General features: G+C 32.1%; 2 protein-coding genes across 4 annotated transcripts in view; one reads left to right on the top strand and one right to left on the bottom strand.

Annotated features, from left to right (window-relative positions):
• LOC124944769 (LRR receptor-like serine/threonine-protein kinase FEI 2) overlaps window positions 1-13,286 on the bottom strand; it is a 37,685-nt gene extending 24,399 nt beyond the window's left edge. The window contains exons 1-14 of one of the 3 annotated variants that reach the window (XM_047485109.1): window positions 13,130-13,283; window positions 12,334-12,488; window positions 11,582-11,717; window positions 10,328-10,399; window positions 10,156-10,227; window positions 9,237-9,308; window positions 8,828-8,899; window positions 8,687-8,758; window positions 7,539-7,633; window positions 7,251-7,418; window positions 6,786-7,121; window positions 6,134-6,379; window positions 5,889-6,022; window positions 5,164-5,738 (exon numbers count right to left, since the gene is read on the bottom strand). In XM_047485109.1, the coding sequence (XP_047341065.1) occupies window positions 5,520-5,738; window positions 5,889-6,022; window positions 6,134-6,379; window positions 6,786-7,121; window positions 7,251-7,418; window positions 7,539-7,633; window positions 8,687-8,758; window positions 8,828-8,899; window positions 9,237-9,308; window positions 10,156-10,227; window positions 10,328-10,399; window positions 11,582-11,717; window positions 12,334-12,430 (1,791 nt within the window). In that variant the 5' untranslated portion in view covers window positions 12,431-12,488; window positions 13,130-13,283 and the 3' untranslated portion in view covers window positions 5,164-5,519. Of the gene's footprint in view, window positions 1-5,163; window positions 5,739-5,888; window positions 6,023-6,133; window positions 6,380-6,785; window positions 7,122-7,250; window positions 7,419-7,538; window positions 7,634-8,686; window positions 8,759-8,827; window positions 8,900-9,236; window positions 9,309-10,155; window positions 10,228-10,327; window positions 10,400-11,581; window positions 11,718-12,333; window positions 12,555-13,129 lie in introns of those variants that run through there. The other 2 variants (XM_047485107.1, XM_047485108.1) reach the window with 2 other exon arrangements.
• LOC124944770 (spermidine-binding periplasmic protein SpuE-like) lies at window positions 56-3,258 on the top strand. The gene is made up of 7 exons (XM_047485110.1): window positions 56-480; window positions 539-693; window positions 886-1,134; window positions 1,551-1,685; window positions 2,223-2,405; window positions 2,500-2,661; window positions 2,781-3,258. The coding sequence occupies exons 1-7, from the start codon at window positions 105-107 to the stop codon at window positions 3,198-3,200; spliced, it is 1,680 nt and encodes a 559-aa protein (XP_047341066.1). The 5' UTR covers window positions 56-104; the 3' UTR covers window positions 3,201-3,258.
• Window positions 13,287-16,824: the final 3,538 nt, after the last annotated feature.

Below are 16,824 nucleotides of genomic sequence, written 5' to 3'. Positions count from 1 at the left end.
AATAATTATGTTTTTAATATTTAATGAAAAAAATAATATAAATTAGGTTTCTACTTTCTTCTACCCAAAATCAGACCTCAAATTTCAAGCTCATCAGTTCTCCAATGGTGGTCATCTTCTCCTCTTCCTCTTGCTTGCCCGATCCGTCTTACTGCCTATCAAAATCATTCACCTCAGCTGTAACGTACCCTGTCTCATCTCCCCTTCTCATTCGAACTCCCACTCTCCAATTATCACCCAATCTTATCTCCCACTCAACTCACCGCCCTCTCTGCTTCTGTTCATCTTCGTCGCCCGGAGAATCCAGTGAACGCCTCAAGTTCACTAAAGATCATTTTCATTCAATTCGACGGATCGCCGCCTCTGCCGTTCTATTCGCTGGTCTCGGACTTCATTCACTTGCCGCCGTTGCCTCCACTCAGCGTTCGACTGTTCCAGTTGTCGGACTTTCGTCTGTGGAAGAGGAGAGAATAGTTCAAGGTGCAAATTCTTACTTTTGTTGTGTAAATGTGTATGGCTAAATTGTGTAGTAATGCAGATGACCGTGAAATGATGAAATCGGAGGATGTGGATAGTTTCGAAAATGAGGAACAAAAAGCTGCTTTTGAGATGTGGAAATCCAAAGTTTATGCTTTGACAGTTCCGTTGAGGATTGTTTCATTACGTGAATCGGTGCCTCCTTCTTGGATCAAGGTTTCTTTCATTCCTTACATACAATGTGTCTTAATTGTCATGATCCATCTTCATTGCAAGATCTATTTTTTAAGTTTGAGAAGATAAATGAAGATGATTTTGTCTTTGTATGATTGTAATGTACTCATTCATTCTTGTTATTTTTGTTTATGTTCAAGCTGAAGGCAAAATCTTCTGTGTTTTGGAATTTAGGATTTTGTGCAATCTCAAGGAAAAAGACTAAAATTCAGTTTGGAGTACCGTGGATGCCTCCAGGACATCTTTTCCGAAGTTTCTTCCTCTTTCGACAAAAAGGATATTAAACCTAAATCTGCGGCGGCGGCTGACATGATTACACTTGGCGATTCATGGCTCGGTTATGCTATTAGTAGAGGTTTAGTTGAGCCTCTCCATGGTATAGAAGAAGAAGGATGGTTTCGTGGTTTAAGTGATAAATGGAAGGTAATAGCTCTTGAGACTTCTATTACTAAAGTAATGCCTTAAAATTGAAAACAAAAGATGAATAACATTGTTATATAGACTATGAGCAATTTGATCAGAGTTGAAATTTCTGAACTTTGTGTGTTCTTCTGCATGGTGATAAAAGAAAATGACACTGGTTTTCTGTAGCTATGCCCATGCATCATTATTCATTTTTTAATATTATTATGCTTGTCAGTGTTGGTTATATTTTACCATGGCAAGACGAAAAAGAAGAGTCAAGTCAGGAACGTTATAAAACTTCTTCACATGGAAACATTAGATTTTATGTCTTTCTGTACCTTTGAAAAACTTTCATGTTAATGTTTTATTTCTGACCATCACAGGAACTTAGAAGAAGACATATTACTTTTTCCTTTATTTTAATTTATTATCAGGTATATTTGTGCAGGAACAGTGAGGGCAACCTTTCTGCTGAAGGCAAAATATGGGCTGTGCCGTATCGATGGGGAAGCATGGTAATAATGTACAAGAAAAACAAGTTCCAAGAATATAATTTGGCACCCATAGAGGTAAACTATTCCTTTTGTAGTTTTCATGTTTCTATTTCAATTAAAGTTGCATTTCTCATTTCTGCTAGAATTTGTGGTGATATATAGAGATAACATATATCAAGTGGTCATTTCTTATTAGTGATTCAATTTCTTGGACACGCAGTGCTTTTGATTTAGGGTTATCAGTATTGCAAAGTTATGCCATTGTGCAATCCAAAAGAAGAACATCTTATGATTGTATTCGCCTTTTGTGATGTTATTCTACTTGTTTTACCCGTCAGGCTGTCACTATTTAATCTTCATAATACTTTTCTGATAATTAGTATCAGGTGTTATGTTACATTTACAGGCTCAAATGTTTTTTAACAGACCTCGATAGCTCTTTGTGTTGATCATGTGATACTTGCATATAATTGGGACATATATCACTTGCGGTAGTAGTGTTAATGTATGCTTATCTGTTAGAGGAAATAACAATTCCTTGGTAAATGTTGTGTTTGAGAGGCATGTTAAATTAGTAACTCTGGAGTCTGGTGTATGAAAATGGTATTGCAGGATTGGGAAGATTTATGGCGGCCTGAACTTGCTGGAAAGATTTCTATGGTGAATTGTCCCAGAGAAGTAATTGGTGCTGTCTTGAAGTCTATAGATGCATCGTACAACACAAACAACATCGATTCCCATGTACCTGGAGGGATTAATGCTGTGCAGGACAAGCTTGCTTTGCTTGCTAAGCAGGTACATAATACAATTTCAAAAATCGTCACAAAAAAACCCATTTATGTATGAATCTCCGTGGGTGGTTATGATAGTGCTGGAGTTTGTATTGTAGGTTCGATTGTTCGACAGTGCTGACTACCTAAAGGCATTCACAGTGGGAGATGTATGGGTGGCAGTGGGGTGGAGTAGTGATGTTATTGCAGCTGCCAACCGACTCAAAAATGTTTCGGTTATTGTTCCAAAGTCTGGTGCTAGCCTGTGGGCTGATCTATGGGTAAACTTGAAGTTACCAATTCTTTATCTTACAAAAGAAGCAAATGTATTAACTAATGCGTCTCTCTTGGGCATTTTTGAAATAGTAATATATTTGTTGCTTATTATATAATAATACAGGCAATTCCGGCAGCCTCAAAAGTAGCAGCAGAAACAGAGAGCTTAGGTGGGCGAGTTCGTGGGGCATCACCTCTAATCTATCAATGGATGGAGTTCTGTTTGCAGCCAGCTAGACGGTTACCATTCGAGCGACAAGTAATTCCAGGCGGGTCTCCCTCTTCCATAGAAAACTCTTCACTTCAACTAAAAGAAGAAGAAGAAGCCGGAAAACTGAGGCTAGACACGAATCTCATTGCTGGTGTGCCTCCGCCTCACATTTTGGCTCGGTGTGAATTCCTGGAACCTCTTTCCGATTCCACAATGTCCGATTATCAGACTTTGTTAGCCAGAATGCACCAACAACCATGTCAAAGTGGATTAGGGTTCCAACAAATTGTTCAGAACATGTTCCCCAAAATAGGGATCTTTAAGGCAAAATGAACCATTTTCATCTTTTTATTTTTTTAAAAATTCATATGTTGTCAAACCTTAATATGCAGATAGTCAGATACCTTTAATTTATTTATTAATTTATGTATAAAAATGTTGTAATCAAAGTGAATATGAAGTCTCTTTAGGCTGAAAGGATGAAGTGATGGTGATGATATCCTTAAGAATATAAATAAACAAAATCATTGTATGTGCAACTGCTAGTCTTATTAATTAAATAAATAGTACATATATAAAAGATAACTAAATGTTTTTTAAAAATAATGAAAATTAAAACATAACATGATAATTAAATGTAAGATATTATGAATAGAATTCACTTTATAAATATTGCAAGATACAAATTTATAATTAAATTTTGGATGTCTGATTTCCTGAACTCTTCCTCTATATTCAAACTAGCCTTCCAAGTTCTTTTAAGCTTTTAAAATCCATCCTGAATATCATAATTCGAATTAATTTATTTAATTTGTAATTATTTTCGTCCCTAGACTATCTGACTACGTTCCATTTTGACCTTTTAACTTTATATATATCCAAATTTGACTGAATTTCATTTTCAAAATTTCCAAAATTCTCAAATTCCCTTGTACACCAACAAATAACTTTGCTTTCTCAATTATATAATTTTTTTTTAAAATTCAAGGATCATAAAAAATATTGATTTTTTTTCATAATTTTTTTTTTAAAATGGCATCTAATAAAACACTCAATTTCGCTATTATTTAATTGATAAGTCTATTTTCTACGGCTCTATCATTATGTTTTATCATATTATTTGACCTGGGATTATTAACTTTTGTTTTTTTTTATATTTTTTTTCTTTAAAATTTAAAATTTTGATGTATACAAAATTAAGATTTTGTCTTAATAATTTTAAATTTTATTAAGTTATTATTTACGTGACATATATAAATGAATAAAAAATTCATTAAGTGAATTGAATTTTTCGACTATAGATTTCAACGACTTAGTTGGAACCGAAATTCCAATTAACTTCACTAAGGAGGCTTACTTTGACAATTCTTTTAACTCTTTTTAAAAACTTCATTTTTCATTATTAGAATTTTCATTATAAATTTAAAATCATTACAATGATACGAGGCCAAAATAATAAATTAGGGCTCTTTATTGGGGCACATTGTAATTTGCGATTTTTTATTTTATAATTTGAAACTTTTATGGAGGTCAATTGTAATTTGAGACATTTTTTTTTAAATCATAATTTAAGACTTCGCATTGTCAAGGTTGTACAAAATAAGGTTTTTTCCTAACATAAATGGACATCCGTCAATAAATGGTATTATGTGTCCTTTATAATTAAAAACTTAATAGTAACATGTACTTTTAAAATATTAATGTCACTAATTTAATAATCGAATTTAGTGTTTTGACAAACAAAAATTTTTATTTGCTAAAATTTCATAGTTAAATTAGTGATATTAATTTTTTTTATTTATAAATATCACATAAATAATTGATTAAAATCCCAAATTATAAAGATATCTCAATTAGCCCAAATAAAGTGTTTGAAAACTTTTTATAAAAACTTCCATCTTTCATTATTATAATTTTTACAATAAATTTAAGACCATTGCAATGGTATGAAATATGAATCAATAAAATGTTTTATATTTTAAAAAAGGAAATGGTGTATAAAATTATTAATTAAAAATACTATAATATTATCATTATCTACATAACAACATAATAAAACATTAGTTAGTGAACTAATAACACAACTATAAATTGATAATAACCTCTTTACTTTTTTTGAAAAAATTGTAAAATGTGTAAGTAAAAAAAAAATACAAAGTTTTACAGTCAATATGAAGTCCCTGTTAGGTCTTTCACTACTATTAAAAGCATTAGAAATGGGAAGAATATACACTACATATATCTCTTCAATATTTTACACAGGACAAGAAAAATTACAAAATGTAGTAGTAGAAAATTAACAATAAAATTTAAAATGTTAATTTGGTAACACTAACCCACAAAAATGGAATAACATAATAGCATTGCCATATGTATTACATTACCAATCTTTTTTTTTTTTTTTTTTCCGACAACACAAGAATAATCTAAGGATGACGACAGAGAAACTAAAATAAAAAGGATATTATAGATTTCGCATGCTTTCAAGCCGGGAAGACCTCTGATTAACAACAATTGAATAAAACCACCGGGTGTTTCAATTTATAGTTGACTCGTGGGAAAGAATATAATATATTCGTGGTAAAAAGATGGAAAACATACTTGATATTCGACCACACTTCCAAGTAAAAGGATATTCTCTCTTTTCCTTTTTCATTCAGAGCTTGAATCGTAGAATTCACTAGGGCATGGTGTCATGATCTCGGCTTCAAGTGTTTGAACCACCCGTTGCATTGAAGGACGATCATCCGGCACTGATGACACACACTGAACTGCCACTGACAGCAGAGAATCGAAGCTTCCTGCTTGAACCCCTTCGCAGTATGAATCAACAATCTCCCCCTCCCTATTTTCAGTACCTAAAAAATTCAACTGCCAAAAGTAGCAAAAAAAGAAAACACTTTCAATTTTGTGTTTGGAGATTTTCTAATAGAATCGTGATTATGGCAGAGATTGTGATAGTCTCTATCGAGAAATGTAAATAATGAAAAGATAGCAGTAGTTAGGAGAAAACATACATACCCATCCAACTATATTAACACCCTTCTCAATGAATGATGCATCTGTGGGACGTTTTCCACTTACTATTTCAAGCATCAGAACTCCGAAACTATATACATCAGATTTTTCTGTCGCTCGACCACTCTGCATATATTCTGCCAGAAATAACAGTGTCAGAAGAGTAACACGGACTGCTTATTCGCGCGGACTCCAAAAAGATAAAGCGTCTTTCCAAATCTCATTTATGAAAACTCATGGTCACCTACCTGGAGCCAAATAACCAAAAGTTCCAGCTACAATAGTTGTAATATGAGTTTCCTCATCCTCCAATAATTTGGCTAATCCAAAATCAGAAACCCGAGCTTCCATATTGGCATCAAGCAAAATGTTGCTTGATTTTATATCACGGTGTATAATTCGTGGAGAACAATCATGATGCAAGTAAGCCAGACCTTTTGCAGCTCCCATAATTATATTCAACCTCGTGTCCCAATCCAATTGCTCCAATCTTTCTGCATAAAGGATCATAAACATTATATTACAACAAAATGACAATTATATAAATGAGTGAATAGAAATGGTATGTAATAACTAATATGCTTATTCAAAGTACATTTAGAACAATAATACATTGAAAAATGCTAATTAATGACTGGACATATTTAAATCCTTAAAACATCAATATGTTTTTTTGGTTTTCCTCATTAATTTTTTTTTAATCTAAATGTCCTAGTCAGCTTCTCCTGAATTATAGTTAGATGCCTATTCTCTAATAAATATTAGGTAGCTATCTTCTGTCTCTTACGTTATAGCTATTAATCTTTCCTACACTCATCTATCCTAGACAAATAACTATGTAATGATCATAGATAATATGATGTATATGTACAATGACATTACAAAAGAGAGAAACAGTACCACCATGAAGGGCTTCATCTAGGCTACCACCAGGTAAGAAGTCGTAAATTAATAGCTTTGATGTAGACGAATTGCAATAGCCTCGAAGGTTCACTAAGTAGCGATGTTTTATGCTTCCAAGAATCTCAAGCTCTCTCTCAAAGAAGCGATCAAAGACCTCGTTCATCTTAACAATTCTTTTCAAGGCAAATACTTTTCCATCCTCCATTGCAAGTCTATAAACTGTACCAAAGCCACCAGAGCCAATTATATGCTCTGCACCTAGTGTCTCCAGTTTCTTAATGATATCCTTTGAAGAATAAGGTAAATCTCCATGAAACATGACGATTGATGCATCTGAAGAATTCCATTTTATAGACGTGAGATCTCAGCTTTATTCTCAAATAAAAAGATGTTCGAACGAACTATAAGATTAAGAAGAAAAATATCTCATTATAGCCAATGCAACCACCAAAATGGAATTACCTCCACTAATATTCACAACAAGGCTTTCTTCTTTGCCATTTTTACCAAGTTTCTTATAAAGAAAACATCCCCAAAAGCACATAAGCGCCACCAAAAGTAGAGCACCAACTGTAGCTGATGCACTTATAAAAAGTCCAGAATACTTTTTCTTTGTGTTTTGGTTCGGAGCTACAAGGGAAACATAAAGAACATGGTCAAATCAGAAGGTTAAATGTCAATGGAATTTTTTTCCTAAAACAGTGTCAGAAGGGCAGTCAGAAATGTATGTTTTATTGGGCGAGGAGATACCAGGAGGAAACTGGGATTGTGTCAAAGGTCCACTAGCACTATCTTTGCATGGTTTACTAATTGGTTTCCCACACAAACCTTGATTCCCGAGAAACCTGACAAATAATGCAATAGCAGTGCCAATAAGAATAACAAACATTTTTCATAGATACTGCAAATGAAAGAAACACAAATCTCTGTGAGGACAATATATGTAAATATTTAACATGGTATTACACTTGTAGTTCCATGAGGTCATGTTTTATATCTTATCATTTTCTCCTTCCCTTACTTTTTCCATTTTTCTAAGCAGAATAATAAAATTCTATCAAAATAATCAATGTGTTGTGATAGCCTAAAAAGTAAGAACTTCTTTATCTTTTTTTAAGTTATAGGACAGATCCTTAAAAACAACAGTCAAACATGAAGGTGAAAAATATACAAACCAGCTAATAACAATTGACAACACTAGACTTTCTCAAGAAAAAAGTAGCATAAGTTGTCGTGAATTAATCAAGCGTAATAGAAAAGTGAGAAAACGTCAAAACAGTGTTCCGGTGGATCATCTCCATACAATTATCCTATTGGATCCAGAAACGTAGCCTAAAATCAACATTGCACTTCCCATAAAACTGACTTATCATAAATGATACCTCGAATTCCATCTTCTCGGTTTAGGAGGCTTTGCCAGTTCTTCAGAGATTACCTAATTGTCAACAGTCTTCCTATCTTTTTCAAACGATCCTTAATATTACTCAAATATTACCTTCACTTACTATTCTAGGTTCAGTTGTTTTAGATCTTACTGTTTATTTTTACTGCAGTGTCCCAAGAGAGAGATTTGAAGCACTGTAAATCTTCAAATGGATTTAAAAAAAATGTATCAAAAGAATTATACATTAAGAGCAAATACAGGGCAAACAATCAGACCCTGAAAGGTATTAGACATAGACACCTCCACTATCTAACATTCGATTAGCTAGGCCTTATTCATGAAAGCTTGTTATCATGTAGGAGACGGTGTATACTAAAACCATATTCCACAACTCAAGTATTTCATGAGAGAATTTATATAAAACGTTACAATGGAAGAATTCTAAAAAAGTAAAGGAGCAGTTTTGAAAACTACTGCAAGTTATATAATATATGAAGGAACGAAATTCACGTACGAATTCTCTGTCAACTTTGTGAGCACTCCATCAGACGGTATTTCCCCTGTCAGAAAATTGTTTGAAACATTTCTGTACACAAACACATGTCAATCTAAACAGTCATAAAAAAATTGAATATGAAGAAAGATATATACTTACAGGGTTGCAAGCTTGTCTAACTTTCCCAGGGTTTGCGGGATGGCTCCACTTAGAATGTTACTTGAAACATCACTGAGAAACATGTGGTAGATTAGTCATAAGTAAGTTAGTACATAGGAAATGGTTGTGTAAATAAGACCCATATTCTCTTGATTGGACATTTAACATATTTGAAACAATTTGCATGCATCTACTAATGATTATAATTTTAAGTTGACATAAAACTTTTAACATATGCCTAAATCGAAACTGAACAACAATTGCTCATCGTCCCGTTTTCAGATGAAGACATCTAAGAAGCCTCTAGATCTATATTTTAGGATAATCTGAATGGCTACCATAAGAAGTTTTTAAGCACTTAATCCCGAACCAGTTATATCATTCAACAAAAATGAACTTTTTAACTTACAGATTTTCAAGTGTTGAAAGATTCCCTAGTTCACTTGGAATTGATCCACCGAAGTAGTTTCCCTGCAAATACCTGAGGATGAAGATAGATAAGAACCAATCCAAAAGCACTAATGGAGAATGAGAATAATTTACAGTAAAGTGGATTCTAGTTGTTAAAACTTCTTCAGAACAAAAACAGGCAAATGCACTAAAGTTGCTAAAAGAAAAGTAGATGTGAGAAGTGATGTCATTTCCTAAAATAGAGTAAGCCAAGAAGACACATAATCAAAAAGAGAATAGTCTTGGAAGAAAAACCTTGTTACAAACTAAATCTATGTGCTCTTATGCTAGAGTGTATGAGATTGTTTTCACATGTTCACACCTTCTTGAACACATAAAGCTCTTAATTATATAGTTTAAAACTCATGATTTCAATATTAAGTCCAAATGGAAAAGATTCATCAAAACAGAAAAATATGTTAATATGTTATTTCCTCTCTTAATTGCTCGTGAAACAGTAGTAAGATGATCAACCTATATAGGGAAAAGAAGAAAGCATCTCCTAAGCAAATAATAGCTAGTCATATATTGTATGAAGTATTCAATTTGCTCCTAATCATGTTGGATATTGACAAGCGTTCTGTAGCTCAAAGAATATTATTTACAGCCAACTTTTTTTTTACTATGGAGTAAAAGAAAAAAGAGGAAGAAAGGAAAAGAAAAGACTCTTAGCTATTTCTAGAAGACTTCCTATTTATTCTTTGGAATAAATCAGAGAAGCCATGTAAACAGATCTTCATGAATATAATGAGACTCCAGACCGTAAAACCAACCATAATGAAATTGTTAACAAGTGTTCAAAAATGTTAGCATACCCTGCTATGCTAAAGGACAAAAGATGTACAGACATGTTTAGCAGTTCAGACACTAGTACTTACAGAGAACGCAGTTTTGTACAATTAGCTAACTCTGGAGGAATAGGTCCATAAAAATTGTTGTTATGCAGCGCTCTGCAATATTTGCAAGTAAAAATTAGTATAAAATCAACTCTTAGCAGATGAATCATGTACCAAAGCGCCAATATAAACGGGAAATCTTGCAATAACATACAGAAACTCTAAATTGTCCAACTTTCCAATATCTGAAGATATAGATCCTCTCAATTTATGGTAAGGAATACTCCTGCATAATTCAATAGAAGAAGAAAAAGTAAGTTAGCTGGTCATAAGCTTACCTAACCACAAAATTGGAAAGCAGAAAATAAAGAAACTACGGAAGTACCAAGTACAGACATGATCATGATTGTCATTTGTCTCTTTAGTTATAGGATAATGTAGAGATGGAAAACTAAATCAGAAAAATATCACACATAGAAACACAAAGGTACATGTTTATATATTAAAGTTAATTGAAGGGTTTACAATTATAATGATAAACTGAACCAAATGATTATCATCAACTAACTAGATCAAGACTGTTAACATATATATGATCCCTCAAACCAAGATTGAAACTGCGTTACACAACTGGTTTATTAAGAACAAATTAACAATGAGTAATAAAAAGGATCCTTAACAAGAGAATCACTCTATAAACAAAGTAAGTTACCCAACTAAAAATAATATGAATTGGTCAAATGACACAAAGAAATTGGATTAGTAAAAACCATAAAAAAAAATTGTGGTTGAAATATCATTACATAAGCATAGTTTTTTGAGTTTATTGGTTCTAACTGTACCCTTGTCGCCTTTTGTTTTTCCTTTTCTTCCCATTTGCTTCTAACTTGTGAACACATTTTGTGCTCACCACTTTTAATGTAATAAAATGTTGACCTTTTCCCCAAAAAAATGTATAAAGAAAAATCTATGAATCTGATATAGGGCATCACAAGTGAACAAGAACCCCTAATTTAATCTTCATCTCTCAGTAGAAGTATCTCAAATAACGAAAGCAGACAGCATCAAGTACTTTAAAGTTCTAAGGTCTCAGTTGATGATGTGTCACCCACCACAATCATTGTGGGTTCAATAAGATGAAAAAAAAATAAAGACATTACTTGTCACCAAAGAATGAGGTTCCTATATGAAAATGTAGCAAGGAAAACAAAATAGTGCATTTTATATAACTGAATAGATTGTCATTTATGATTAAACTAGAGATGCCATGCTACAAGAAACTATTATGTTGACATCCATGAAAATGAGAGTTAACTAAGTTCTCTATACATGTAATCATGGAATTCTCAAAATATGATTTTTTTTCCCTACTAATTCACATTTGTCATTATCCAAATATATGAGAAATTTCAGTAAGGTCATATAGAAGTTTATAAAAGAAGTGACAGGTGGTCAGTCAGAAACTTACAAAGATACAACTCTCTTTGTTATTGGATCACATTTCACTCCTTTCCAATTACATGGGTCTGGATCCTCTGGCCTCCATTGAAGTAAGACACCGTCCGAACCACCAATTGTTGCTCTAAGACTTATAAGTGCTTCACCTGCGTGTAACAAAGGTTTTATTGTTGAAGAATGTCCAATAAGATGAGCAAGAGTGAAACATGCAAGGGAAATATTCCATGATTGTTAGAATTTAGCAAACTTATAAGCAGATATATATACACAACACCAGGATACAATAATGTAATCAGAAATTAGACCCTTAGCTTCTTCTATTTTTTGGAATGGTTTAGATTTATGAAATAATGCCAAGCTATCATGAAAGAGAAACAAAAAGGTAAAAAAACAGGCATCTGTAATAACAGGAACCCAACAAGATAAATAGATTTTCCAATAGATCTTAAACAATTTTTTTATTTTTATTTAGACCCTTTTCCCTTGAAGAGGCTATCACAACATCCAACACATTTGAGACATTATTGTAAGCATCTGAGTTCTGGTAGACAATTTCAGGATCAATAACGCCCCAAGTTTGAAATCATAACATATGAATAAGACCTGGGTTGAATCAAGTGACTGCAGAATATGTGCAAGGCTAATCCCTACACTATCCATAAACTAATTATCAAGAAAATGGAAGGAAAAACCTTAGCCAGAGGAAAAAAGGTAAGGTGATGCAAGCACATGGGAAGAGAGGGAGGTGAGATAACATCATACCATCAGGACTGATAGCTTCCGATTCCTTCGTAATAAAAGAGACCAGAAGAATGCCAAGAATCACTGCCCATTGCAGATTGACATGAATAATTTCCATGTCATGTGACTGGCATAAAGTTCTTGCTAGTAGAGCATCTGGCTTTCCCCTGAAGTTGCTGTTATATGATCATGGTCGTCATCCAAGAGCCCAATAAATAAAAATTATAAAAACAATAAGGTCCCTGGAATTAAGGAAAATGCATTCAGAAAGTCAATTTCTGACTTAAAAAGCAAGATGAATATTCAAACAAGAATTACCCTAAATCAGAGATGTATATTGCTTTTTACTCATTTAGTTTCAAATATTCTTATTACTCCAAGCAAAAGTGTTATTTATATCTTACAATGGAAAAAAAAAAATCAAAAGCAGATCAATTACAAGATCATTTAAATTTACATGATCAAAGACAAATTCAGACCTTATCGAGAAGTCCATCCACTTAATTTTATACAAAAATTCCTCCAGTCCTTACGAATTGAATTTCTAACAAAAGCATGCATGTATGAACAATGAATTACCAGCAAAAATCAGGCGTCAGTTTGTCCATCAAAATAAAATCCATCCAAAAATTTGAAAAATAAAATTCAATCCGTGGTAAGAATGGTGACATTTCCTAACGAAAACCGGCAATGCACCTCATATTATGAAGATTTTGACAACAAATAGAGTAAAATCGATAAGAACAGGTTCATTATTTTCACAGAAATTGCAAAAATCGACATCAAATGAATGGAAAAATCGTAGAAGCATACACACCTCAACTCGATCTGCGGTGGGACGAAGAGAATGCAAGTTGAAGTGTAGAGAATCGGATGAATAAACTGCAGGCAATATTGAGCTTTGATGGTGCTGTATCTATAGTGTATCTATCGTTAGCTTTGATATCCCGTAGACTAGACTCTAGAGAGAGAGGGTCAAGTCACACGTGCCGAAGAAGACGTTCCATACGTGCGAACTGTGACCGACGCCGCTGTTAAAAAGCTATCTCAGAACTCTTTTTACTTTGCTCACAGTCCACTCTCTCTATGCTAAGTGCTTTACTGTGACCGACGCCGCTTATATATTCATTATTACAAATATTTTATTCATTTTTTTAAAATTAAATAAATAGAATAAATAAATGTCCAATTGTCTCATGAATTTCCTTTTGGTAGTAGACGAGATTTTAGAGGGAAATTCGATGAATTGTCACTAAAGATGTCTCTAATTATTAAAAGTGTCGCGCTGATGATACTTTTAATTTTTTTCGAACGATTTTGTCCATGTTGCGAGACGTCCACAATCGCGAGACGCAACATTCGTAAGACGATTTTTTTTTTTTAAATAAAAATAAAAAATTCGTCACGCGAATGTCGGTTGCGTCTCGCAACGGAGCATTTTCGTCAAAAAAAAATAAAAGTGCCACTAGCGATTTTTTTTCCGCTGGCACTCTTAGCCATTAGAGACATCTTTAGTGTCATTTCATCAAATTTCTCGATTTTACATCTCTTACGTCATTAAATTATTATCTGTATTATATTTATAAAAAATAAAAAAATTAAATATTATTAATTTAACTACCAAATTTTAAATAATTAAAATTTTTGAATACTGATTTTTTAAATATATTTATTTATAAATATAAAATATATAATAAGTTAATTATGTTTTAAATGAGATTAAAAAAATCTTATTTTATATATAATAATAATAATAAGGAATGGGCTGGATCGCAATAAAATTATTGTCTAAAATAAAAAAAAAAAATATATGTCGTTTAATTAAGGAACTTTGTTTATAGTAGTATATATGTTTCTAATTTTATTACATTTATTAATAAATAAATTTTCATTTTTCAAAACATTGATTTCATCATAAAAAAACGAATCATTATTATTTTATTATGTGTTTGGGCCCCATCACCTCCGTCCACTAGTACTTGTCCAATTTGTATATCGAATAATTATGCCTAAGCATTTAGTGGACGTAAATACCCTCGTGTCTAAACTATCAAACATACTTCAAAGAGGATAAAATCGTCAAGTCAATTTTTATTCCAACGGCAACTTAAATAAAAGTGGACCATCAAATTGGCCTTGTATGATCGATCTTTCTTATTTTAATAATAATCTTGGAATTATTTTGGAAAAACAAATCCATAAAAACTAAATTAAAGAGAGTTAATATTTTAATAATGAAATTGAAAAAAAAAATCAAAAGAATTATGAATTATTTTAAAATAACCCCAAACAAGCATAACGTGTCTAACGAAGTTAGGAGTTTGTTTGAATTTTTATTATCATAGATAGAATATAGAGTATATAAATAAATTAAATGTTCATTTTTTTTTTATATTTTTGATAACTTATTACCATGTTTGTCCTCAAGTTTTAATTTTTTTATATAGTTTACACCATGTATTTGCGATTTTTGCAAACATACAAAGAAAATAAAATTATGAATCATTCTAAGATTAACCAATCTTAATGCAAATTTAGACTAAAATAATAATCTCATGCTATTTTTTTTATAAATTAAATAGGTGAATTAGTTTGGTTTGATAAACAAGATCCATAGTATTATGGGATAAAATTATTCATCATGTTTAACCGGAAATTTAATAAATATAGTGTCTACATATATTGGGATCTCTTTTCATTGAATAATGTTAAATTTGTTAACCTTCATAAGAAGATTGTATAATGCTTTTGAATATGAGAACAAGAAATGAAAAACGTAATAGATCCTACGGGGTCATCTCCCGATCTTATTAACTGATACAATATACCTCTTACAAAAATAGTCCTTAAACTATTGATATAATAACACAAATAAAACTAACTTTATAATTAAAACTATTTTACCCTAATCAACAAGTTATCTAATATAACTTATTACAATTCTTACATGGGCATTCCCATGTGTACAGACTCAATCAAAACATAGGCATTCCTATGTGAACATAATTTATATTTATTTTAATACACTTCCCTCAAGATGAACATCTCTAAGGTTCATCTTGGACAATAAGTTTGAAAACGATTAGAATTTAAGGTTTTGGTGAAAAAATCAGCAGCTTGATCTTGTGTGTAGACATGCTTAGGAATAATGAAACCATCTTTGAATTTATCTCGAACAATATGACAATAAATCTCCAAATGCTTTGTTCTTTCATGGAAGATTGGATTTTCAGTGATGTGTATAGCAAACATATTATCACACCACAAGTTAATCGGCAAAGGGACAGTTTGTTGGAGATCATTTAGGATATATGAAATCCATAGCAGTTCACATACCGTGGAACCAAGACTTCTATATTCCGCTTCAGCACTTGATCTCGAAACAGTCGCTTGCTTTTTGGTTTTCCATGAAATGAGTGAATCCCCTAGTTTGATGCAGAATTCTGTAAGAGACCTTCTGCTTACAGCACAATTTCCCCAATCTGCATCTGAAAAAGCCTCTAAACACAAGTTATTATTGAAAGAATAAAACAGGCCTAACGATGGTGAACCTTTTAAGTATCGAACCACTCTAAGAGCTGCCTGCCAATGAACAATATTTGGCTCATTCATGAATTGACTGAGTTGCTGTACACTATATGCCAAATCAGGTCTAGTAAAATTCAGATATATAAGACGTTCAACTAACCGTCTATATTTCTCAGGATCTTTCAACAATTCATACCCTTTTTCTTGAAGTTTAAGACCTTTAATCATAAGAGTCTTTTCTGGTTTAGAGCACAACAATCCTGTTTCTTTTAAAATATCAAAAACATATTTCCTTTGATTCACAAATAATCTTCTATCAGTTCTAATAATCTCAAGGACAAGAAAAAATTTGGCTTCTTTAAAATCTTTAATTGAAAATTTATTATCAATGAAAGTCTTAACATTCTCAATATCATTTAAATCATTTCCACAAATTAATATATCATCTACATACATCAATAAGACAATAATTCCTTTAACATTATGCATGATAAAAAGACAATGATCATTTTGAGATTGTTTGAAACCAAATTCAATTAATCGATTTGTACATTCTAAATTCCATTGTCTTGAAGCTTGTTTCAATCCATAAAGACTCTTAACAAGTTTACAAACTTTTCTTTTTTCTAATGATTTATAACCATCGGGAGGATTCATATAAATATCTTCATTAATGTATCCATTAAGAAAAGTATTATTGACATCTACTTGATGTAGATGTCAATTATTTGCTGCTGCTAAAGCAAGTATAAGTCTAATTGCTACTGTTTTAGCAACTGGTGCAAACACATCGTGATAATCAATCCCCTCTTTTTGACTAAAACCCTTAGCAACAAGTCTAGCCTTTAGTTTGTTAAGTGAACCATCTTGATTGAGTTTAGTTTTATAAACCCATTTTGACCCAATTGGGTTTTTTCCCTTTGGAAGATCAACAATCACCCAAGTTCCATTTTTATCAAGTGTTTTCAATTCATCATTCATTAC

The sequence above is a fragment of the Impatiens glandulifera genome, chromosome 7 (assembly GCF_907164915.1).
Source record: "Impatiens glandulifera chromosome 7, dImpGla2.1, whole genome shotgun sequence".
NCBI classification, from domain to species: domain Eukaryota; kingdom Viridiplantae; phylum Streptophyta; class Magnoliopsida; order Ericales; family Balsaminaceae; genus Impatiens; species Impatiens glandulifera.
Note: the sequence above shows the minus strand (reverse complement) of the source record. Positions and strands in the feature narration are given on the sequence as shown.

Bases quoted from the DNA above. Each gene is read 5' to 3' on its own strand.
- LOC124944770 (XM_047485110.1), top strand. From the start codon at position 105: ATGGTGGTCATCTTCTCCTCTTCCTCTTGCTTGCCCGATCCGTCTTAC. The intron at 1,686-2,222 runs GTAAACTATTCC...ATGGTATTGCAG, and splicing joins ATAATTTGGCACCCATAGAG to GATTGGGAAGATTTATGGCG. The intron at 2,662-2,780 runs GTAAACTTGAAG...ATAATAATACAG, and splicing joins GCCTGTGGGCTGATCTATGG to GCAATTCCGGCAGCCTCAAA.